General features: G+C 41.5%; 2 protein-coding genes across 5 annotated transcripts in view; both read right to left on the bottom strand.

Annotated features, from left to right (window-relative positions):
- ZNF512 (zinc finger protein 512) overlaps positions 1 to 7950 on the bottom strand; it is a 33805-nt gene extending 25855 nt beyond the window's left edge. Inside the window, exons 1-2 of one of the 3 annotated variants that reach the window (XM_060651344.3) lie at positions 7803 to 7950; positions 7216 to 7274 (exon numbers count right to left, since the gene is read on the bottom strand). In XM_060651344.3, the coding sequence (XP_060507327.1) occupies positions 7216 to 7274; positions 7803 to 7832 (89 nt within the window). In that variant the 5' untranslated portion in view covers positions 7833 to 7950. The remainder of the gene's footprint in view (positions 1 to 7215; positions 7275 to 7802) is intronic. The other 2 variants (XM_081795194.1, XM_060651336.3) reach the window with 2 other exon arrangements.
- Positions 7951 to 8088: 138 nt separating this feature from the next.
- Positions 8089 to 26071, bottom strand: part of SPATA31H1 (SPATA31 subfamily H member 1) — a 32033-nt gene continuing 14050 nt past the window's right edge. For both annotated transcript variants that reach the window (XM_078444846.2, XM_078444847.2), the window contains one exon: positions 8089 to 25964. In XM_078444846.2, the coding sequence (XP_078300972.2) occupies positions 8339 to 25964 (17626 nt within the window). In that variant the 3' untranslated portion in view covers positions 8089 to 8338. The remainder of the gene's footprint in view (positions 25965 to 26071) is intronic.

Genomic DNA, 26071 nt, shown 5'->3' with positions numbered 1-26071 from the left:
ACAGACTTCAACTATCATAGCAAAGACTTAGAAGAGTGGAACTAAGGGGCATCTGGGGGGCTCGGTTGAGCGTCCAACTTCAGCTTAGGTCATGATTTCACGGTTCTTAAGTTTGAGCCCTGCATCAGGCTCTGTGCCGACAGCTCAGAGCCTGAAGCCTGCTTCAGATTCTTGTGTCTCCCTCTCTCTGCCCCTCCCCTCCCTCAAAATTAAACATTAAAAAAAAAATTTTTTTTAATAATGGAACTAAGATTGAACCAATACCCTCAGAAGACAAGACAGAATTTATAGTCTGAACAGTAAATAGGTTACTTGCTAAAATAAAAACAGCAATGATGGGGCACCTGGGTGACTCAGTTAGTCAGGTGTCCGACTTCAGCTCAGGTCATGATCTCACAGTTCATAAGTTCGAGCCCTGCATCGGGTTCTGTGCTGATAGCTCAGAGCCTGGAGCCTGCTTTGGATTCTGTCTCCTTTTCTCTTTGCCCCTCCCCTGCTAGTATTCTCTCTCTCAAAAATAAACATTAAAAAATTTTTTTTAAATAAAACAAAACAGCAATGATCTCCCAGAAGATTCTAAAAGCACCCAAAGTCTATCCAAATAACATTCACAATATTAGGAATAAATTCCAAAATTATGCAATACACAAAGAACCAGTAAAATGTGAATAATTCTGAAAGGAACAGATAATGAACAAATGTCACCCCAAGATGATCCAGAAGTTAGAACTACCAAAGATTTAAAGATGCTATTATAACTATGTTTCATGAAATAAAGGAAAACACACTTGAAGTGAAGGAAAAGATAGGAATTATCAGCAGAAAACAGAAACCAAAAAAAAAAAAAAAAAAAAAAAAACTGAAATTTTAGAACTAAAAATACAATATTTGAAATAAAAACAGAATGGGCTCAATAACAGAATGGAGATGAAAAAGGAAAGAGCCTGTGAACTTGAAGACAGATCAATAGAAATTAACCGATCTGAAGAACAAAGAGAAAAAAGACTGAAAAACACTCAGCAGAGCCCCAACAACCTGTGGGTCAACATCAAAATGTCTAACTTAAGTGTAGCCATAATCCCAAAAGAAAAGGAAAAAAGTCTGTGGCATGAAAATACATTTGAAAAAAATAATGGTGGAAAATCACCCAAAATTAATGAGACATTAATTTACAGATCCAAGGAGCTCAACAAACACTCAAAAAAAATAAACTCAAAGAAAAATACACCCAGATACATCTTAATGAAAAATTTCAAAACCAAATGTTAAAAAAAATCTAGAAAGCAGTTAAAAAAAATAACATTATATTTCTGTATATGCATATGTACATATGTATACATATGTATGTGTGTGTATATATATACATCAATGATTTGAATGACCACAAAACTTTGAATAGAAACCAAAGAGAACAGGCACGCCTGAGTGGCTCAGTTGGTTAAGTGTCCAACTTCAGCTCAGGTCATGATCTCATGGTTTGTGAGTTCAAGCCCTGCATCAGGCTCTCTGCTTGTCAGCACAAAGCCTGCTTCTGATACTCTGTCCCCCCACTCCCTCTGCCTCTCCCCTGCTAGTGCGCTCTCTCTCTCTCCCAAAAATAAATAAGCATTAAAGAAATTTTTTTTAAAACTAAAAAAAAAAAAAAGAAACCAAAGAGAACAGAAAACAGTGTAACATCTTTAAAATCTTGGGGCCCCTGGGTGGCTCAGTCGGTTAAGTGTCTGACTTCGGCTCAGGTCATGATCTCGCGGTCCGTGAGTTCGAGCCCCGCATCGGGCTCTGTGCTGACAGCTCAGAGCCTGGAGCCTGTTTCAGATTCTGTGTCTCCCTCTCTCTGACCCTCCCCCATTCATGCTCTGTCTCTCTCTGTCTCAAAAATAAATAAACATTAAAAAAAAAAATCTTTAAAAAATAAAATAAAAAATAAAAAAAACAAAATCTTGAGAGAAAAAAATTTCTCAATCTGAAATTCTATATTCCATGTAAATATCCTTTAGGCATACTTCTTCAGATGAAAAAAAAAAGAAAAGAAAATTTGTTGTCAGCAGACCTGCTCTATGAGAAATGCTAAAGGAGATTATTCTAGCTGAAGGAAAATGATACCAGAAATCTAGGTTTTTAAGAATGAAGAAAGAACAAAAGAAATGGGTAAACATATTTAAAAAAAAAAAAAAAACAAACAAACCCCAAAACCCTCTTTAAAACAAAACTTTAACATTATCTGGCAAGGTTTTCAACATAGGTAGATGTAATACATATGACAGCTATAACTTAATGGTCAGCAGACCGGGTTAAGAAATCTACATGGTTGTAAGGCCTTTACATTTAAGCAAGATGGTAGTACACAAACTCTAAGTAGCCTATGAAACGATAGGTATGTATACTGTAAATCCTAAAGCAAGTACTACACACAAGAGAAAGAAAGAGAAAAAAGAAAGAAAACAGCAAAAATTAAATATATAAACTAAAATCAGACAGGAAATATTTAAATAATCCAAAATAAGATACAGGGGTGCCTGGGTGGCTCAGTCGGTTAAGCGTCTGACTTCGGTTCAGGTCATGATCTCACAGTTTGTGAGTTCAAGCCCCGCATCGGGCTCTGTGCTGACAGCTCAGAGCCTGGAGCCTGCTTCAGATTCTGTGTCTCCTTCTCTCTCTGTTCCTCTCCTGCTTGCCCTCTGTCTCTCTCTCTCTCTCTCTCTCTCTCTCTCTCAAAAATAAATAAAGACTAAAAAAAAAAAAAAAAAAAATTAAAAACAAAATAACGTATAAAGGAACAAAAAAATAAAATACAGAGAACAAATAATAAAATAACAAACCTAAATCTAACCATATCAATAATTAATTTAAATGTTTATGGTCAGGACACCTGGCTGGCTCAGTCAGAAGAGCATACAACTCTTGATTTTCGGGTCATGAGTTCTAACCATTGGGTGTAGGGATTGCTCAAATAAATAAATAAATAAACTTTAAAAATAAGTAAATAGATGGATAAATAAATAAATAAATTTTTATGGTCTCAACACTCCAATTAAAGTCAGATTGTTGGGGCACCTGGGTCGCTCAGTCAGTTAAGCACCCAACTCTTGATTTTGGCTCAGGTCATGATCTTGGTTTGTGAGGTTGAGCCCTGCATCGAGCCTGACATAACATGAAACTGGAACTCTAAAAAGCTCTAGATCTATTAAAGAAATTTAATTTATCATTAGAATTTCCCAAAAAGAAACCCCTAGACCCAGAATGGTTGATTCCACTGTTGAATACCACTGCAATAAGGTTTTTTCTTTTATATATATATATTTTTTTTAAGTTTATTTGTTTATTGGGGGGGGGGGGGGGGGAGCAGAGAGAGAGTGAGAGAGAGGGAGAGAGGATCCCAGGCAGGCTCCTTGCTATCAGCACAGAGCCCAACTCAGGGCTCAATATCTGGAACCTCTGAGATCATGATGTGAGCAGAAATCACCAGCTGGACACTTAATCGACTGAGACACCTAGGCACCCTTTTAACCTTTTTAAAGGGGAGGAGGAGGCATAAAGATCAAAAAAGGAGAAAAGAAAACTGCCCCTTTTTGCAGATTATATGTTTGTTTACAAAGAAAATCTCAAAAAATAGAAAAACTATTAGAACTAAAAATGAATTAAGCAAGTGGCAGGACACAAGGTTAACACATAAAATCAATCGTATTCTTAGATACCAGCAACAACAAACTAGAAATGAACTTATAAAAATAGTATCATTTATAATAACATGAAAAACACATAAAATACCTAAGAACAAATCTAACAAAAGATAACCAAGATTTTATAATGAAAACTACATCATGTTGGTGAGAGAAGTTAAAGATCTAAATAAACGGAAAAATATACCATGTTCATAAATCAGAAATCTCAGTATTGTTAAAATGGCAATTCTCCCCAATTGGTCTACTGATTCCATATAATACCAATCAATACTTTAGCATGCTTCTTTTTATAGAAATTGAGAAACTGACTCTAGAATTTATATAAAAAGACAAAGAACCTAGAATAGCTAAAAAAAATTTTTAAAAAGGACAATAAAGTTAGATGACTTATCCTATCTGATTTCAAGATTTACTCTAATCCTACAAGACAGTTTAGTATTGGCAAAAAGATAGATACATACATCAGTGGAACAGAATAAGGAGTCCAGAAACAGACCCACACATATATATATTCAAATAATTTCTGACAAAGGTGCCAATGTAATTGAATAGGGAAAGGGAAGTCTTGACAACAGGATAAATAATAAAAAGAAATTAACATTGATTTTTATGACACACCATGCACAAAAAATTAACTCTAAATGTATCACAGACCTAAATGTAAAACCTAGAAAACTTCTAGAAAAAACAAAGGAGAAAATCTTTGCAATTAGGGATGGCAAAGTTTCCTCAATAGAATACAAAAGGCAGGAAGGATAAGGGAAAAAATAATAACATTTTAATCATTTTTAATGATAAATTTATAATTTTTGGTCTTCAAAAGACACAATTAAAAAATGAAATGCAAACCAGAGACTGGAAGGAAATATTCAAGATACATCTATCAGATAAAGGAACTGTACTCGGAACAGAATTTTAAAAAATACTACAATTCCATAGTAAGACAAACAACTCAACTTTTTAAATGGGCAAAAGATACGAACAGGCACTTTGCAGAAGATACATGAATGGCTAATAAGCACATGAACAGATGTTCTACATCATTATTCATCAGGAAAATGCAAATCAAAATCACAATGAAACACCACTCTACACCCATAAAATTGGCCAAAATTTAAGGCTTATTCCCATATACTGCTGGTATATAAAATAATACCACCAATTTGGAAAACAGGTAATTTCTTAAAAAGGTAAACATAATCCTGACATATAGCCCAACCAATCTAAAATGGTATATCTTAGTAAATAAATACCATCGTAGGCATTGATCAAGAGAGAAAAAACATTTTTCCACACAGAGACTTGTATGTGGATGTTCACAGCAGCTTTAATACCCCCAAAATAAAATTAGCCAAATGTCCATCAAGGTAGATAGCTAAACAAATCATGGTATATCCACAATGGAATTCTATTCAGCAATAAAAACTAATTTTCAGTCAAAAATTATTATATTGAGTGAAAGAAATCATGCAAAAAGAAAACATACTATATGATTTCATTTATACAAAATACCTTATATAAAATTTCATTTATATAAAAAATATACTATATGCTTTGCATTTATACATGCAAACCACTGTACGGTGACAGAAAAAGGTCGGTGGTGTCCGGAACAGGAGCAGAGGAAGGAACGGATTACACAAAAACTTCTGGGAGAAATGGAAATGTTATCTTGATTGTGCTGACAGTGTTATGGTTATTTACAAATGTCAACGTTGATCATACTGTCTACTTTAAATACGTAAACTGTGGGTATGTAATATATAAATGTATGGTATCTTGTACTTCAATGATACCTCAATAAAAGTATTAAAAAAAATTTTTTTTAATAAGAATTGGCAGTCCTCTGCTCCAAAACCCACCCTCCAAAACAATGGGACCAATCTCTACCAGGAAGACTTGAAAGTATCAACAAACCATTAAGAGTCAAGTCCCATGTGACTCTTCTTAGTAAACCGTCCTCATAGGAATTTCTTTATGGTCAGTGTAGGACTCAGATAGACACATATCCCGTCTCACGAATAAGTACAAGCACATGATCAGCATGATTAGCATCTTGGGAATTAAGTCAATGTGGTTAGAGAACCCCTCCCTCTAGGCCTCTTTTATTTTTAGAGGACTCACCAAAACCAATTATCAAGTATTTTACAATACTTGTCCAATGAGGGTATTTGGTTACTTGCAAAAACTCCAATTAATCTCAAACTTCCCTTACCATAACTATGGCAAGAAAAAGTTCAAACAGTATGATCATAATTGTAGTGACTTTATAATTTGTTGTCTGTGGCATTACTTTTCAGTCTCAGCTTCTAATCACAAGGAAGAAAAGTTTAACTTATTTTTGACTCCTCTCTGATCTACCAAAAATTTTTACAAGACTGTAGTTCATTCTCTAGGTGCAACTACTTAGATTTCATTAGAAAATTATTTTGGTTCATCTCAGTTTCTTTTGCAGCCTCCCTTCATTCTACCCAATCCTTAAATGCTGACATTCTCCAGGGTTTCATCCTGTAGTCTCTTCTAGTCTCACTTCTCCCCAATGGTTCTCAAACTTTCTCCTACAAAGTCAGGTAAAAATAAGGATTCCTATACTCTAACTCCAATGATTCTGATTCAGATTAATAGATGAGGGCCTATTATTCTTTATATCTCTTAGCAATTACCCACTTGTTATTCCATTAAATGCTTTCACCTGTTCACATTCTGTTCTCTATGAAAAATACCTTTTCCTTATGGCTAACTGCATTATTTCTTGACTTTCAAGTCTGTTTACAAGTGATTTGCTCTGGCAACTCTTCCCTTCTGAACTATCACTCCCCCTCCCTAAATGCTATATTAAATTCCTGTTTAAAAATATTTAATTACACTGTATCATGTTGGTGTACTTGCCTATCTTCCCTTTTAGATTATTAGTTCTGTGTTTTTCTTGCCTGTATATCTAACCTACTACAGAGCTGGCACATACCAGATATTTAGTAAATGTTATCTGAATGAATTAACCCCTTCAGTGAATATCTAGTTAATAAGAATCTATTTTGTAGTAACAAATATGAAAAAGGTTAGCACATTCGGTCTACAAAGTAATAAACCAGTCTTAAAGCCAAGCAGTCTGAAAAGAAAAGGATTTCTTACAGGCATTTTTATCAATCCTTCCCATGGTCATCAATGTATTCATGAGTACATACTTGATGTCTGAGGATATGCGAGGCTACACTAGGTCATACCTTCCATTTTTAATATAATTCGTGCTTTTCTTTGCAAGCTAGGTTCTTCTCCCCTACATTAGGTTTAGACCCGCACTGTCCAATCAAGGTAGGCACTAACTATAGGTGGCTATTTAAATTTAAGTTAAGATCAAATACAATTTAAAATTCAGTTCCTCAATCACACTGGCCACATTTCAAGTGCTCAAAAGCCATACGTGGCTACGGTCCTTTACAGCGGGAATACAGAACATTTTCATCATCACAAAAGTTCCATTGGACAGCGCTGGCGACACAATTATAAATGGACCCCAGATAATCTCACTTACTTCTTAGCTCCCACGATCTTCGTGCTCCTCTGGTGCTTAAAGGATGTGGGTTCCGGAGTCTAGCAAATCGCAAGCACATGAGTGAATGCTAGGGACCGCTGAACCTTGACCACAAAAAGACGAATCCCCCTGTGCCCAGAAGAAATGAAGCTCTCCCGGGGCAACTACCTCCAACGGAAGAAAGCAAGACTTTTTTGGAAAAGCGTGTCGTCCTGTCTTCCTACCCAGCCAAGGCAGGTGACAACACCATAGCCTTCATCTCCCCCATTCTCAAAGCCCCGTCCCAGATAGAGGCTCTAAAAGGGGGGCGAAAAGAGAGGACAACGGATATGGGAGGTACTGGGGATATAAAAGAAATAGAAACTAATGGCAATCTAGCGAAGAACTGAGTCCAAGGAGGTGGGAACAGTCAGCGGTAACTGGGGGGGGGGTGGGAAAGGGAGACAGGTAGATCTGACCTAGAAGGGTGGGGCCTACGATGGGCTCTGATAAAACCAACTCTGAGCATGGCACAAAAGCGAGGGACCGCGTGTTGCGGGCTCGACAGCGCTACCCCTAAAACATAACGGTCAAACCGAGAAACTCACGGCGGGTACTGCACCGAGCCTGGAAGACATCACTCCCTCTCCACGCCTAACAAATCCACCCAAGGGCTCCGGCCAGACCAACGCCACTTCCGCTCTCCTCTCCTCTCCCGGATGTGGAGTCGGCGCCGCCGAGTCCAGATCTGAACGTCTACTTCCGCCTGGCGGCTTCCGAGGGGGCTGCGGCTGGAGTGAGTCACATGACGTGCCTCCCTCCTCTGGGACCCCGCCCCAGGAGGCTGTAGGTGGGGTTTGGACCTCAACACGGCCTCAGAACCCCTTCCTGTCGTTCCATCCTTTTGCGCGACACCAAATATCCCTCCACCCTCCATTCCCCACCCAGCACGACGAGTGGTGTTTCTGGATGGAGATCAATTATTGCCCCTTTATTTATCTTAGAGAAATTACAGACCCATTCCCGCCCTCCCTCCCCCAGGAAGAGTGGCATAGACGCTCTTTGCTGAGGGCGCAGGTATTGGAGGCAGTGGCTTAGCAGGAAAGAAGCCAGGAAAGGGCAGCTTGGTGAAGACTTGAGCCAGTCAGTGAATAAGGGGGGCAGATCTCTTCTCATCTGTTAGCTTCAGGACTCTAAACTTGCCCAGCTTTGGGGTATTTTGTGTGTTTGAGTAGCCCTTGAAATCTTTAGACACACTATGTCTGAGCCTCTCCCTAGGGTAGCTGCGCTTGAGTCTCTCCTTAGGGGGACCGTGATGGGTTTTCTCAGACCAACTGTGTTGACCCCTCTTAAAATGACTGTGTTTGCTCTGTCCAGAGTGACTGTGTCTGCTCCTCTCAGAGGAACTGCAGTGAGTTCTCTCTGAGGAACCGCGACCACCCCTCACAGGGGGTCTGTGCTGTCTTCTCCCAAAAGGGCTGTGTCCTCTCCTCCCTAAGGGACTGCGATGAATTTTCTGAAAGGGACTGCGACATCTCCTCTCAGAAGGACTGCGACATCTCCTCTCAGAGGGACTCTGATGTCTCCTTCCAGAGAGACCGAGATGGCTCCTCTGAGAAGGACTTCGATGGATCCTCTCAGAGGGACTCTGATGGCTCCTTCTGGAGATACTGTGATGGCTCCTCTGAGAAGGACTTCGGTGGCTCCTTCCAGAGAGACTGTGATGGCTCCTCGGAGAAGGACTTCGGTGGCTCCTCTCAGAGGGACTTTGACGGCTCCTTCCGGAGAGACCGTGATGGCTCCTCTGAGAAGGACTTCGGTGGCTCCTCTCAGAGGGACTTTGACGGCTCCTTCCAGAGAGACTGCGATGGCTCCTCTGAGAAGGACTTCGGTGGATCCTCTCAGAGGGACTTTGATGGCTCCTTCTGGAAATACTGTGATGGCTCCTCTGAGAAGGACTTCGGCGGTTCCTCTCAGAGGGACTTTGACGGCTCCTTCTGGAGATACTGCGATGGCTCCTCTGAGAAGGACTTCGGCGGCTCCTCTCAGAGGGACTTTGACGGCTCCTTCTGGAGAGACTGCGATGGCTCCTCTGAGAAGGACTTCGGTGGATCCTCTCAGAGGGACTTTGACGGCTCCTTCTGGAAATACTGTGATGGCTCCTCTGAGAAGGACTTCGGCGGTTCCTCTCAGAGGGACTTTGATGGCTCCTTCTGGAAATACTGTGATGGCTCCTCTGAGAAGGACTTCGGTGGCTCCTCTCAGAGGGACTTTGATGGCTCCTTCTGGAAATACTGCGATGGCTCCTCTGAGAAGGACTTCGGTTGCTCCTCTCAGAGGGACTTTGACGGTTCCTTCCGGAGAGACTGCGATGGCTCCTCTGAGAAGGACTTCGGTGGCTCCTCTCAGAGGGACTTTGACGGCTCCTTCCGGAGAGACTGTGATGACTTCTCTGAGAAGGACTTCGATGGCTCCTCTCAGAAGGGCTACGACATCTCCTTTCAGAGGGACTTTGGTGGCCCCTTTGAGAGAGACTGTGATGGCTCCTCTGAGAGAAACTACCATGGCTCCTTTCAGAGGAATTACATGGGGTTCTCTGCCTTAAGAAGCTTTTGTGGTTTCGTTTCTTGGGTGTCAGTTTCTCTTTAAGGTGACTGTGTGAGTTTCTCTTAAGTGAATCTTGTAGAATTCTCCCTCGGTCCTGAACTCTGGTTCCCGATTTGGAGTTCTTGGACTCCTGGATGGAGATTTCACTTCTGCCAAAGTTTTTCTTAGCTCTGCTGCTACTGTCATTTTGAACAACACCCATAGACTGTCTGCTTGAAGTGGTTTTGAAAGTGGTACTTCTTTGGGAAACTATGCGCTTGGGCAGTTGGGTATGTCTAGGTTTGAAAGAGCTATCCCATTTTGGTTGTTGAACTGATCTGAGTTGCTCTGTTTCTTCCCTTAATGTGCTCTCCTGCTTAGTGGTTAGGTCTGTTGGCTTTAGCTTGACAACTGGCATCCCGTCACTTTTGATATCTCTTGATAAGTAATAGTCTCTGGCTTTTCGTTTTGGATGCTGGTTTTTGCTTGACCACAAATGGTCTGGCCTTGATCTGTCCTCAGGCTTCTGCCCAACAAAAGCCATAATTCTGTGTGCCATCTGGAATGCTTGCTTTAGGCCTTGAAAAAGCAGTTGAATGAATTTGGGTTGGGAGGATTTCTTAGGTTGTCTTTTCAACGAGGCAGTCATTGTCTGAGATGCTCCATTCCTCTTCCTTGTAAACTGGGCTGGTAATTCCCTAGAAGGACTCTGTGTCATGGCTCTACCATTTGTGTAGAACTCTGCATTTTGTGTTCTGCCTCCTCTGGTTCCTTTCATTGGATATTTTGAATCATGGGTCTTTTGGGTTCTCCTTTTAGCCCATTTTTCATCCTGAACATCTTCAGAGTCACTATCTGGTAAAGAGTGAACTTGAGTAAATTCATATTGCCCAGAGTCTCTAATTTCTGTCTTTCCTACTAGGTCAGGGCTCCTATACTGCCTTCGCCTGATGTGCACTTGTACAGGAGAAGCAGGAGCTTGGGAAGATCCAGACTGGAAATCTATCGTAGAAGTAGGACTCTTGGAAGCTCGAGTGTAGACATTAGCTTTCCTTAGTGATGGTGACATAGGACTCCTTGGTGTGATGGGTCTGTCTCTTCTGTGATACTTTGAAACTTGGGGTCTTTTCCCAGTTTGCAGCCTAAAGCCAAGATGCAACCTAATCTCTCCATGGCCTTTAGGAGTGCTTACAAGGTGGAGCTGTGGATAAATAAGAAGGTAAGGCCCAAGAGTACCCTGTAATTTATGACAGCAACTAAATCCTGCACATCGGCCACATTGTAGGCAGATAGGGTATTTTAAAACCAGACCTGAAGTTAGAGGTGGAGGAACATTTGGGGGTATTTGACTCCTTAACAGTTTTGCTGCTATTTTTAGCTGCAGATCTTGTAACAGCTGGAACTGTTCTGAGAAGTCAGTTTTGGCCTGGGGAAGAAAACTTGGCTTGAGAGAGTGTTGGGATTCAAAAATCCTTGTCTGTGAATGACTCTGTGAGTTCTCACTCTCTCCCACTGGAACAGAATCTTTCCTAGTGAAAACTATATCGAAGGAGGACTCTAACTTTACTGGGGCAGGAGGCTGGCCCCCTGTACATGAAGCAGGAATGGGCTGAATGACTTCCTTGGATGTATCATTGAGCTGTGAATTTACTTTCTTTATTCTCATTCTAGTCCCAGAGTATTGCTGTATTATAGAGGACATGGAACCACGTGTCCACATCTTTAAGGCCATTCTTTGCTCATGATCATGACATGAAGTATGTCTTTGAATGTAGTTTTTGACCACTGAAGGCTGAGAGATAGTACCTCGACCCTTCTCTAGCAAACTCTGGGAAAATTTCATCAGTTCAGCTGGAACCCCAAATAAATTCTGAATAGACTGACAGACATCTGCAGTGGCTCTCTCTGTTAAAGATGTTCGAGAATAGAGCTTCCTTTTCATAGTGGCTCCCAAGACATTCCCCAGCGTTAGCATATTGGAAAGATATTTTCTAGGTAGTCGCTGTCTCCAGGAGTGATTCTCCCAGACATTCTGTTGTCTCCCCAGGACAGACCAGGTAAGGCCTCTTTGAGTTCCCGATCCTGACTGAAACGTCCTAGATGGTGATCTCCAGCTTTGTGGTGGATGTTGGGATAGGTCGTGGAGTAAGTTCTCTAGCTCTTCCACCTGCTTCTTATTAGTCCTCTCCTTAGATATGACACCCACTCCTGGGATCTCAAAATGTGGGGTTTCTACAATGTTAGTTATTTTATCAGACGGTTGATTATGAAGGGACGAGGTAAGGGTTGAAGACCGTATCATAGTAGAGTCTATAAAGGACTCTTCAGCCTCCAAAATATCTGTCCCAAGGTTTTTTACATCCAAAGTCCTTGATACTTCCGGCAGCTCAAAATCCCAAAGGCTTCCTAATTCAGATGTTTCGGCAGAGCTTGAGATAAGCGAGTTTGAAGAGTTGTACAGAAATCTAGAGATATAATTATCTATTTGTAACCCCTCTCTTGATGTAAAATCCTCAGATTCCCTAATCTGATATACCTGTCCTAGATTCAAATCCTCAGATTCCCTGATTTGAGAAGACCCTATTTTTGTCCCTACTGATTTCATGGCCTGAAGCCCTTGTTCACGAGTGAACATTGTAGGTTTCTCAAATGGAGATGTTGGCTGTGAGAGTAATTCTGCAGATTTCACTTTAGTATTTGGCCTTGGAGTTAATTCTACAGGTTCTACCATTTCTTGAAGCTGTGGCCTTGGGAATAAATCCAAACAATCCAGTGCTTCAATCGCTGACCCTAAGGCTACTCCTATTGGTTCTACAACCTGAGGAATTGGTCCTGGTGCTAATTCCTCAGATTTTACAATTTGAAGTGGTGGCCCTGGGATTAACACAGTCTTTACGATTTGAAACCCTGTCAACTTCATTGTTTCCAAAATTTGGTGTGTTGGCTCTGTGGCTAATTTCTTAGATTTCACATTCTGCAACCATAGCCCTGAGGTAAACTCAGAAGATCTCACATCTTGCAGTTTTGGAGTCAACTCAAGACAGTCTACCATTTGAGAGATTGGCCCTGGTGTTAATGCTACAGATTTCACAACTTGAGGTGGTGGCCCAGAAGTCACTTTCACATAGTCAATAACTTTTTGGGGAACTACCGGGGTTACCCCTTGAGCAACGTGAAGCTGTGTCTTTGTAGATTCTGTGACCTGATCTGGCGGCTTTGGACTAATCCTCATATATTCTGAAATTCGACCTTGTAGTCCTGGACCTATCTCTGAATATTTCATCCTTTGATTCTGTGACAAGGATAATCCCACTGATCCATCCCCTTGCTGCCATGTCTCAGGTATGAGCTTTACAGATTCTGCACATCCTGCAACTTGATCTGTCGGCTTTGGGGGCAACTCTAAAGATTCCTCCCTTTGAAGCCGTTGCTTAGAAGTTAAACCCATAGATTCAGGAACTTGATATCCTAGTCCTGGTGTCATCTCTGAAGACCCTGGGACATGATGTAATGACTGTGTAATCAATGCTTCAGAGTCTTCCCTTTGCAGCCTTTTCTCAGAGATCACCTCCACAAGTTCTAGTGCTTGAGGATAGGGCCTTGGAAATCTCTCTGCATATCCAGTGGTTTTACGTATTGGCTTTGGGGTCATTCCAAGGAATTCCTTCCTTTTTGGCCTTGCCTTGGAGGTCAATCCCATAGTTTCTGTAGTGTGATGCTTGGGCTCTGGGGTCACCTCTTCAGATCCTACAGCTTGCTGCAGTAGCCTTGTATGTAATTCCTCCAAATCCTTAACTTGAGTCTGTGACTGAGAGAGCAACTCCAGAGTTTTTGGGATTTGGTAGCTTTCCTTTAGGGTTAATTCTAAGGATTTAGAGCCTCGATTTCTTAGCACTGGAGTCACATCAACAGATTCTGGTACTTGGAGATCTAGCCCTAGAGGCATTCCTGAAGATTCCATGGCTTTACTTGTTGGCTTTGGGGTCAACCCTACAGATTTTTCTATGGTTTCTTTGCCTTGGTGTGCCAACCTTTGTGCCATTGCTGAAGATTCTGTGATGTGATAAATTGGTATTGAAATCAAACTCACAGATTTAGGGACCTGATGCATTGGCGTTGGGATCATCTCCACATGTTCTACAAACTGATGCTCTGGCCTAGGGATTATCTCAGAGGAGTTTGTGATTGGATACCTTCTTTTTGGAGTTAGCTCCTCAGATTTTGTTCTTTGAAGCAGTGACCCTGGTGGTAACTCTACATGTTTTATATCTTGTTGCAGAGATGCTGAAGACAATTTCACATGTTTTATACTTTGCAACTTTGGTTCTGGAGTAAACTCCAAAGATTTCTCACCTTGTTGCTGTGATTCTGGAGACAAACTTGAAAATTTAACACTAGCCAACATCGGTCCTGGTATGAACTTCTTAACTGGCTCTGGTGCCAACACCACTGATTTCATACCTTGCCATCCTGAAGTCAACTCTTGGCAATTCATACCTTGCTGTTGGGACCCTGGTGTCAACTCTACGGATTTGACATCTTGAAAACATGACTCTGGTGCAAAGACCTCAGAATTAACACATGGTGACCTGAGGCATGATGACAACCCTAAAGAATTAGCACTTTGAGGCTGTGGCAATGGGTTTGACTTCAAAGATTTCACATCTTGAAAATGCGGTGAAAACACCACGGATCTCACATTATGCTGCCTGAGGTGTGAGGGCAACTCCTCAGAATTCATACCTTGAGGATGTGGCCCTGAATTTAAATCCACAGATTTCATTATTTTAAAACATGGCTCTCGTGCAAACATCTCACATTTCAAGTCCTGCAGCTCAGAGCCTGAAATCCGTTTCACAGAATTTGCACCACAAAGCAATGGCTCCTTGCTCATCTTCATAGATTTTACATCTTCAAGCAATGGCTCTGGTAAAAATAAGACAGATTTCATACCATTTAACGGAGAGCCTACAGTGAACACTGACTGCACAACTTGTTGCTGTGACCCACAGTGATTCTCCCAAAACTGGATTTCTGGAAACTTTGCCCCTGGTATTAACTCAGAAGATTTTATACCTTGCAAATATTGTCCAGGGTTGAACAGAATAGATTTTGTACCTTGAGATTCTAACCCAGGATTCAATTCAGAGGGTTTTGTGCTTTGCATCTGTGGCCCTGGATTAAACTTTACAGAATTCATGCACTGAAATTCTGACCCTGAATTCAAATCAGAAGAATTCACACCTTGCAGCTGTGGGCCACAGTTGAACTCCTGTGATGTTACACCTGGAAACTTTGTCCCTGGAGTCAATTCACATTTCATATTTTGTAAATGTTGCACAGGGTTGAACAAAACAGATTTTATACCTTGAAATTCTGACCCCAGATTCAAATCAAAAGATCCCATACCTTGACATTTTATCTCTGAAGTCAACCCAAAGGATTGTATACCTTGCAAAGGTGGCTCAAATTTGTACTCCACAGCGTTTACACATTGTAATTTTGCCTCTGGATTCAACTCAGAAGAATTTACACAGTTCGTCTGTGGCCCAGGTTTGCATCCCATAGGTGCTACACCTAGAAACTTTGGCCCGGGAATCAATTCAGATTTCAAACATTGCAAATGTGGTTCAGGGTTGACCACCACAGATGTCTCACTGTGACTCTTGGTCCCTGGATTCACCTCAGATCCCATACCTTGACATTTTGTCCCTGAAGTCAACTCAAAAGATGGTACACTTTGCAAAGGTGGCCCCAGTTTGCACCCCATAGAATTTACACATTGTAATTTTGGCTCTGGATTCAACTCAGAAGGATTTATACAGTTCATCTGTGGCCCAGGGTTGCATCCCATAGGTGCTACACCTAGAAACTTTGGCCCTGGAATCAGTTCAGATTTCAAATCTTGCAAACGTATTCCAGGGTTGACCACTACAGATGTCTCCCTTGGAAACTCTGTCCCTGAATTCAACTCAGAAGACTTCCTACTTTGAAGTTTTGAAACTGAAGTTAATTCAGAAGAGTTTACACCTTGCAAGTGTGACTCAGGGTTGCATCCAACAGCATTTACGCACTGAAGGTTTGGTTTTGAAATAAATGCAGACGAATTCATACCTTGCAAATGTGGCCCGAGGCAGAACAACTTAGATTTTATACCTTGAAGCTCTGGCCCAGGATTCAACTCAAAAGATTTTACACCTTTCAATTGAGGCCCCGTGTTGAATGCCATAACATTTATACACTGAAGCTGTGGCCCTGGATTCAACTCAGAGCATTTCCCACCTTGTAATTTAGGCTCATGATTGAATTCCGGAAATTGCTCATATGGAAGCTTCATGTCTTTGCACAACTCAGATTTTATCACTTGTAACTGTGGCCCAGGATTGAACTGGAAAGACTGCATACCTTGAACACTTGTTCCCTGGCACAGCTCAGAAGATTTCACATCTTGCAACTGTTGCTCAGGATTGAATTCCATAGATTTCACATCTTGAATCTGTGTCCCTTTGCATAATTCTGAAGATTTTCTATGTTGCAAATGTGGTCCAGGATTGTATACCATAAATTTTACACTTTGAAGCTCTGGCCGTGGGTTCAACTTATATGATTTCTCTTCTTGCCACTGCTTCCCAGCACTGAACTCAGAAGATACCACACTGTGAATCTTTGATTCCAAGGCTAACTCAGAGGGGTTTGCAACCCGAAATTCTGGGTCATGATTGACTTCTGTAGTTTTCACTATTTGAAGCTTTATGGACTCAGGAGATTTTGCACCTTGCAACTTTGCCCCAGGGTTGAATTCCACAGATTTCATACCTTGAAAGTGTGCCCCTGGTGTCAACATAGACAATTTCCTATTTTGTAACTGTAGGGCTGACTTGAACCCCAAAGATTTCACATCTTGTACCTTTGTACCTAGATTCAATTCAAGAGATTTCGTATCTTGCCACGTGGGCCTGGTGATGAATTCCACAGATCCTCCACTTTGAAGCTTTGTTTCTGGTGTTAACTCAGAAGATGTCACACCTTGTAACTGTGGAACAGGTTTTAACTCAACAGATTTCAAATCTTGAAGCCTCCACTCTAGCGTCAAATCAGATTTCTCACCTCGTCTCTGTGGTCTAGGGTTGAACTCCACAGATTTCACTCCTTGAAGCTTCCTCTTCTGGGTTAAATCAGATTTCCCACCTTGTAGCTTTGGACCATGGTTGAACCCAAAGGATTTCACTTCTTGAAGCTTTGACTCTGGGATCATTTCAGAAGATTTCATACCTTGAAAGTGTGATCTAGAATTGGACCCTGTAGATTTTATATCTCGAAGCTTTATACCCATAATCAGCTCTGAACATTTTATATCTTGTAACTTTGGGCTGGATTTCACACCTGAAAACTTCCTCCCCAGGGTCATATCAGAAGAGTTCTCACCTTGTAACTTTGAACTAGGTTTCAATTCTACAGATTTCACTCCTTGAAGATTTTCCCTTGTGATCACCCGAGATTTCACATCCTGCAACTGTGGCCCAGACCTGGAATTCGTAGATTTTACATCTGGAAGCTTTACACCCATGATCAACCTAGAAGATTTCGTATCTTGAAACTGTGGGCCTGACTTGAAATCCACTGATTCCACTTTTTGAAGCTTTGTCCCTAGTATCAGTTCAGAAGATTTCACACCACTCAACTGTGACCCAGGTTTGAACTTTGCAGATTCCACATCTTGAAACTTTGTTTCTGAGAGTAACTTAGAACAATTCACTCCTTGAAATTGTGGCTCAGGGTTGAACACCAATTTCACATTTTGAAGCTTTGATCCCAGGATCAGGTCAGAAGATTTCACAACTTGCACCTGGGGACTGGGGCTGCTTTCTTTATGTTTTACATTTTGAAGTTTTGTCTTTGAGGTCCCTTCAGAAGAATTCACACCTTGTAACAATGGTCCATGGTTGAAATCTGTAGATTTGGTACCTTGAATTTCTGTCCCTACAGTCAGTTTAGAAAATGTTGTACCTTCCAATTGTGAACTTGGATTTAATTCAGTAAATGTCATATCGTGGGACTTTATCCCAGGTGACAACTTAGAAGATTTTAGACCTTGCCACTGTAACCCAGAGTTGAAATTCTCAGATTTCACACCTTGAAGTTTTGTCTGAAGAGTCAATTCAGATGACTTCCTACTTTTCAAGTGTAGTGGAGAGTTCAACTCTATAGTTTTATCACTTTGTAATTGTGACCCTTGGCTTAATACCCCAGATTTCACCTCGGGAAGCTGTGGCTCTTGTGTAAGCACTAGAGACTTGACACCTTGAGGTTGTGCTCCTGGGGATGACTGTAAGGGTTTCACTTCTTGAAGCTTTGGTCCTGCAGTCAATTTAGTAGATTTCCTATCATGCAAGGAAAGCCTAGATTTCAGTGTCATAGATTTTATACCACAGAGCTTTGATCTTGATGTCAGGTCACATGATTTCATACTTCTAACCTGTAGAAAAGGTTTCAAATCGAAACCTTGAGGCTGATGTTCCTGGAGTGATGCTAAAGATGGTGTATCTTGGAGCTTTGGCCTTGGAGTCAATGCAGATGACTTTGTATCTCTTAACTGTATTAAAGGTTTCAACTCTACAGACTTGACACCTTGAGACTGTAATCCAAGATTTAACTCTACAGACTTCACAGCTTGGAATTCAGGTCCTGGTATCCACTGAACACATCTCATACTTTCTAGCTGTGGCTCTTGTTTAAACTCAATAGTTTTTATATCTTGAAGCTGTGGCTCTGAGGTTGATGCCAAAGTCTTCCCTTTTTGCAGCTGTGGTCCTGGGAACAACTCAGGAGTTTTCACATTCTGCACCTGTGGCCCAAGGTTGAAATCTGCATATGTTGCACCTTGAGTTTTTGTCCCGAAAGTCAATTCAGATGACTTCACATCTCTTAACTGTACTGAAGATTTCAACCCTCCGGATTTAGCACCTTGAGATCGTGACCCAAGATTTAAATCTACAGATTTCACAGCTTGGAACTTAGGTCCTGGTATCCACTGAATACATCTCATACTTTCAAGCAGTTGCTCTTGCTTTAACTCAACAGTTTTTACACAGAGTTGTGGCTCTGAAGCTGATGCTGAGGGTTTCACTTGGTGCAGCTGAGGTCCTGGGATCAACTCAGGAGATACTATGCTTTGCAACTGTGGTTCAGGTTTAAACTCTTTAGGTTTTAAACCTTGGATATTTGATTCTGGAGTCAGTTCACATGGTTTCATACCTTCAAACTGTAACTCAAAATTGAAGTCTACTAATTTTCCATCTTTAAATTTTAGCCCTGGAATTAATTCCAAAGACATCTCACCTTCTGACTTAGACCCTCTCTTCAATTGCTCTGAATTCATACATTGCTGCTCTGGTGAGAGTACAGATATCTCGCCACGCCGTTCTGGCCCGGAAGTTAAATTCATAAGTGCCATCCCTTGAAATTGTTGCCTTGGGGCTAAATCCACAGATTTTACTCCTTGAAACTTTGGTCTTCTGGTCACATTCACAGATTTTACTTCCTGCTTCTTTGGCCTTGGGATCGACTTCCCAGATTTTATACATTGCAGCACTGAATCTGGAGTTTCCTCTACAGATTTTAAACTTTGATACTTTAAACATGGGGTACTCTCGACAAGTTCCTTATCTTGCGTTTGTGGCTCTAAAGTCAATTCCTCAGGTTTCACAACTTGCAGTTCAGATCCTTGGAGCAATGGCCCTTGTGCAAAAGACACAGATTTCTCACCTTGCATCTTTGGCCCAAATTTCAATTCCACAGTTTTCACATCTTGCAGCTGTGTTCTTGGGACCAACTCCACAGTTTTGAATTCTTGAGTTCTTGCATGCATAGTCAACTCAGATTTCTCACCTTGAAGCTTGTTATTTGCGGTATCTTTCACAGATTTGACATCTTCTATTTCAGCCCCTGAGGTTATCTCCACAGATTTCTCACCTTCCAGCTGTGGACTGGAGGTTAGCAACATGGATTCCATACCTTTTAAGGCCACAGACTTCATATCTTTCAGCTCTGACTCTGAGATTAACAACTCAGATTTTAAACCTTGAAGTTTTGAGCCTGGGATCAGCTCCATTGGTTTCACACCTTCCACCTGTGGCCCGGGGGTTAACACCATAGACTTGACATCTCCCATTTGTGGCTTTGGTGTTTGCACAGATTTCATACCTCCCAAATGCAGCCCTGGGGTTAACTCCTCAGATTTCCTATCTTCCAGCTGTGGTTCTGGGATTAGTGCCTTAGATTTTAAACCTCGAAGCTTTGAGATTGGGGTCCACTCCACAGGTTTTATATCTTGCAACTGTGGTCCTTGGATCAATTTAGGAGATTTTATACCTTGTAACTCTGGTCTTCTAGTCAACTCAGAATATTTCACACTTGGCAACTGTGACCCGGGAGTCAACTCCATAGGTTTTGCATATGGTTTCTGTGGCTCTGAGACAAATTTATAAGAAATGTTACCTTCAAAGCTTGACATTTGGTCTATCACTAAATGTTTTACACCTTGAAATAGTGTCTCTGGTACTAACATCTCAGGCGTGACCACTTGCTTTCCAGGTTGTGGGGTGAACCTCATAGATCTTACTCCTTGTATCTTTGGCTTTGGGGTCAACTCAAAAAAATTCACACATTGTAGTTGTGGTCCCAAGTTTAACTCTGAAGATTTCACTCCGTGAGGTTGAGTTCCTGATATCAGATCACAAAATTTGACATCTTGTAGCCATGGCCCTGGGTTAAGCCCCACTTGTTTTATACCCTGCAGCCCTGGTGACATCTTTGCTAATTTAGAATCTTGAAACCCTAACTCTGGAGTCTTCTCCACAGAATTCACACCATGAAACTTAGATCCTGGGGTTTGCTTCCCAAATTTGACACCTTGAAGCTTTGGCCCTGAAGTCAATTCAGAAAATTTGACCTCTTGCTGCCTTGGCCCTAGGTTTAGTTCCTGAGATTTCACACCTTGCAACTGTAGTTCTGAGGTTAATTCATTGGATTTCATGCTAGGAAACTGTAGTCCTTCAGTAGACAGAAGAGATTCTGTATTTTCACCCAAGGGTCTTTGGCTTGACTGCAAAGATGATTCTGTTACAAATCCTGTAGACTTCATATCTTGAAGCTGTGTTCCTGGTATACACTGCAAATGTTTGAAACCTTGACGCTTTGGTTCTGAGGTCAAATCAGAAAACTTGACATCTTGCAAGCATGGTCCTGAGTTTTGTTCCACAAATTTCACACCTGGAGTTTGTGGTTTTGAAGTCAATTTTATGGGTATAACATTTTGATGCTTTGGTCCTGGGATAGATAATTTGATTTCTTGCACTGGGGAACCAGGGGTCAGTTCATCACATTTCATACCATGATGTGGAGACCCTGAAATTAAATCTATAGGTTTTTCTCCTTGAAGAAGTGGCCCTTGGGATAACTCTGAAAATCTGACACTTTGCAAATGTGGCCCTAGGGTCAATTTCACACCTTGAGGCTGGGCCCCCTTAGTCAATTCCTCTGATACTACACTTTGTAGTACTGGTTCTTGTACCAGCTCCTCAAATTCTACCACTCCAGTAGTAGCTGGCTGTTGGATTAAATTAACATATTTCATGTCTTGTAATTGTGGCTCTGGATCCAACTGCATAGACTTTACTCCCTGGAGCTGTGGCCCTGGGGTCAACTCCATAACATGTGGTTTTGGTCCTGTGGTAAATTGTTTAGATCCTACCACTAATGGGGATGACTCAGGGGTTAACTTCACAGATTTCAAATTTTGTAGTGGTGGCTCTGATTTCTCATATTGCATCCCTGGTCCTAAAGTAAATTCCAGAGATCCTTTTTTAAAATATGGCATTGTCTCTTGGGTGTTTTCAACTTGAAACGATGCCAACCCCATAGTTTCTGTCTTTTCTGACCTTAGAGGTATCTCTGAAGACTCAGTAACTTGAAGATGTGGTTTTAGAGTCATTCCTGCAGATTCTATAACTTGACCTGTTGGTTTTTGTGTTAATGCCTCAGAAGTCAGCCTCATGGCTTCTGTGTCTTGATAGCCTGGCCCTGGAGTCATCTCTGAAATTTTTTTAAAATGTGGCCTGGCCATCATCTCAGCAGTTTCCATGACTTGCTGTGGGATTAACTTCACTGATTCCTCCTCTTGTGGCCAGATCTCAGAAGCTAACTCTGTAGATACTGTGTCTTGATGCCATGGTCTGGAAGTTGGACCCACAGATTTAATTGCTTGTAAATGTGGTTCCATGGTCAGTTTCCTTGATTCTTCATGTAAGTGTGTGTCAGGAATTAACCTCCTAGATTCTTCCAGTGGTGCAGTTATATCCACAAATTTATTACCATGCATTAATGGACCTAGAGTCAACTCCTCAGGTTTTGTACTGTTGGGCTGTGGTTCTGGGGTCAATGGGACATATTTCATACTTTGAAATTGTGGTTCTGAGATCAACTCCTTATAGTTCGTAAATTCTGAATATGGTCCTAGATTCAAATGAACAAACTTCATACCTTGGGACTCTGGGTTCAATATTTGTGGGTTCATACCTTGCATCTCTGATCCTGATACCAACTCTGGAGATTCTTGTATTAAGTGTTGAGACACTGGAGTCTCCAAGGCTTTTACACCCTGGAGCATTGTCTCACGGGTACCTTGTAATGGCACTGAGTTCATCTGAATAGATCCTGAAGTTTGACTCAATGGTCCTGGAGTATTTCCTAAAGATGACTGTTTCAACTCCACAGATTCTTTCCTGTAGTGACAATTGTCAGAAGTCAACTCTGCTTCTGTTCCTGGATATCTTGGCTGTACAATCATTCCTAAAGATTCTAAAGGTTGATGCCATGGGGTAGATCCTTCAGGTTCTGTGGCTTGATGATTTGGCTTGAGGCTCAACTCTACAGATTTTACTGCTTGAATGTGTGCCCCTGAGATTGGTTCCTCATATTTCATATCTTCTACCTGTGTTTCAGGAATCAACCTTCTACATTCTACCATTTGAGGAATTTTCACATCTTTAAGCAATAGTACCGGGACTATCTCCTCAGATCTTTTATCTTGTAACCATGGTTTGGGGGCCAAATCCACAGATTTCCTATCTTTCTGTAATTGTCTTAGGGTCAACTCCACACCTTTTATATCTGGAAACTCTGGTGGTAGGGCCAAATGAACATATTCCAGACCTTGCAACTGTGAACTGGAGGTCAAATCTTTCAATTTCCCATTTTGCAACTGTGGTGCTGGGGCTAACTCAGTGGATTTTCCACTTTGTTGTTGTGTTCCTAGGGTTAAATGAATAGATTGCACACCTTGAAGCTGAGACCCTGGGGCTACCTGCACAGAATTCCTACTTTTCGTCTGTGGAATGGGGGCCAACTCATCAGATTTTACAGTCTGCTGTTGAAGTTCTGGGACCAATTCTATAGAATTCACAGTTGGGATCAGCTCTCCATAGTTTACCACTTGTGGGACTAAACCTGTGGTTATATCTATAGATTTTATATTTTGCATTCTTGGTCCCAAGGTCAGTTTCTCAGATTTTGCATTTTGCAATCCTGAGGATAACTTCACAGAATCCACAACCTTAAGTTGTGGCATTGGCTGCACCCCCAAATACTCTACACTTGGAAGTAGTGATGCAGTAGTCTTTGCTGTAGATTCTGTGACTTGATGCAGTGGCTTTTGGCTCACTCCCTTAGATGCTGTACTTTGACCCGGCGACCTTGGGACTGTCCCTAAAGATTCCATTATTTGATGATGTGATGGTGTTAACTCTACAGATTTCTTCATTTGTAGCCATGTGTCAGAGGCCAACCCCATATTTTCTGTAATTTGATGGCTTTGCCTTGGGCTCACCTCTGAAGATTCTAGGGTTTGAAGCCGTGGAGTCAACCTTGAAGATTCCATGACTTGATGAGGTGGCCCTGGGATTAATGCCATAGTTTCTGTGCCTTCATGATATGGTTGTGGAGTCATCCCCACAGGGTCTAGCACTTGAATCCATGAACCAGGAGTCAACTCAAGAGGTTCCTTGACTTGAGATATTGGCCTTGAGGTCAAATCCTGAGTTTCTACAGCTTGTGACTGTGGTGCTATGATCATTCCAATTGGTGACCCCGGTGTTATTGGAGTTACCTTTAGAGAATGTATGGATTGATGTGATGACATTGGAACTATCCCTACTGATTCTCTGACTTTAGGTGATGGCTCTGAGGGTAAACCCACATATTCTACAACCTCAGGTGGACCAATAGTAGTAGGAGAGCTAGAAGTCAAACCATTTGGCTGAGTTGCTCCTGGGGTCAAATTTGCGATTTGAGACTGCGAATCTCCAGATTCTACAACACGTGGCTGTGCTGGTGGAATTATCCCCATGAAATCCATAGCTTGTAATAGTGCCACTGGAGTTACTTTCATGTAATCCATAACTTGATGAGATGGACTGGAGATCATTTCCAATGATCTTGTTTTTTGACATATGGGCTCTGGAAGAAACTTCAACGGTTCTATGACTTGACTTTGTGGCTTTGAGGTTATGTCCACTGATTCAGTAACTTCATGCTGTGGCCCTTCAGTCACTTCCACAGTTTCTACAACTGCATGTTTTGCCTTTGGACTCATCTTTCCTGGTGGTATGACTTGATGGTCTAGTGATGTGTTTATTTCTGCTGACTTCATGGCTTGATATTGTGTTCTTGGGGTTATTCCCACTGATTCTGTGATATGTGGATGTGATTTTTTAATCATCCCCATAGAATCCGTGACTTGAAGCAATACTATAGGAGTTACCTTCACATTGTCTGTGACTTGATTCTGTGGTCTTGAGGTCATCTTTGATTCCATAGCTTGATGCTGAGGACTTGGTATTACCTCCACTGATTTAGTGACTTGATATGATGGCTTGGGGCTTACTCTCACTTTTTTCATGGTTTCCATTGGTTTCCCAACTTCATCTGGTGGCTGTGGGAACAAACCCACAGATTCTATCACTTCTGAATGTGATTCTGGGATCATCCCCATCGAATCCATGACTTGAAGTAATGCCAATGGAGTTACCTTTATGTTATCTGTAACTTGGTATGGTAGCCTTGGGGTCAATTCCACATTAGTCACTTGGGTCTTATGCTGCTGTATCCTTTTTTCTGGAAGGCCTATGACTCTATGCTCTATACTAAGCTCTAGGACATGTTTTGGCTCCTTCTGCAGTAAAGTGGTTTCCTCTTGATTTATGTCAACTCCTAAACTTTTGGGAGGTGGAGTGCCCAGTGATGTAACTAAGGGCCTGGATTCAAGAATTTGGGGGCCATCCCCTGGTTGTGACTGCTTACCTGGGATAAGTGACTGTGAAATTTTTGTTTCTGTTCTCTTTAATCCAGATTCCACTCCAATATTCACATGGAGCTGAAATGATGGACAGTTTGGGGATTTATTGTTGATACTTTGTTTACTGCTTTGATGAATGGGCATAGATACCTGGATTTGAGGTTTCTCTGGTTCAGGGACTCCTCCTTGTGTATCGATTAAATAATTCAGCATTGCCCATGATTCCCTCACAGGCAGAGGTACTGTTTGTTCCCTCAAAGTACAAACCTTCCAAGCCATATGTCCCTCTAACTCCCACCTAGCCAAAGGAGAGAGACGGATTGGAGCCCACCCTGAGAATCGTGGTCTCTCCCTGGAGCCAGAATTTGGCCCATGATCCCATGTCAAATGACTCTTGCTCCTCCTTCCATTCTTTGTTTTCTCTTGGTGGCAGAGAGCTGGGGATTCAAGAACAGAGTTGATAAAAGAACTTTGAGATCCTAAGGGTGAAAGTGCTGCCAAATTCTGAAAAAGTTTTGATTTCCCAAACTCTGAGAGCCTAAAAGTAGGCAGCAATGTGCCTTGGCTCCTGAACACAGAAGGCTGTTTCTTGGGTAAAATAGGTAAACTATGGCTCCGGAGTTGCCAGGTTGTTTCTTCAGAAAAGACAGGAAAGTGTGACAGGCTGGAGTTGTTGCTTAATGATCCAGAGGAGATGCTGTGGTCAGTAGAATGTTTTGCCTTCTTACAGCCACAACAGGGTAGAACAGGCTCCTGAGCCACAAACACAGAGGAGGTGGAGGAAGAAATCTTATCTTGTGGTTCAGGCAAACACAATTCCAAAAGACTTGATCTGAGAAATAAAGAAAAGTTTCCATTTGCTTTGAAGCAGAAAAAGGTAGGAAAAGTAGGAAAAGGGAAAAATAATGGCTATTTCAAATGCAAAATATTTTGGCCTGA

The sequence above is a fragment of the Panthera onca genome, chromosome A3 (genome assembly GCF_046562875.1).
Source record: "Panthera onca isolate mPanOnc1 chromosome A3, mPanOnc1 haplotype 2, whole genome shotgun sequence".
NCBI lineage: Eukaryota > Metazoa > Chordata > Mammalia > Carnivora > Felidae > Panthera > Panthera onca.
The sequence above is the reverse complement of the archived record's forward strand: the minus strand, read 5'-3'. Positions and strand labels throughout refer to the sequence as shown.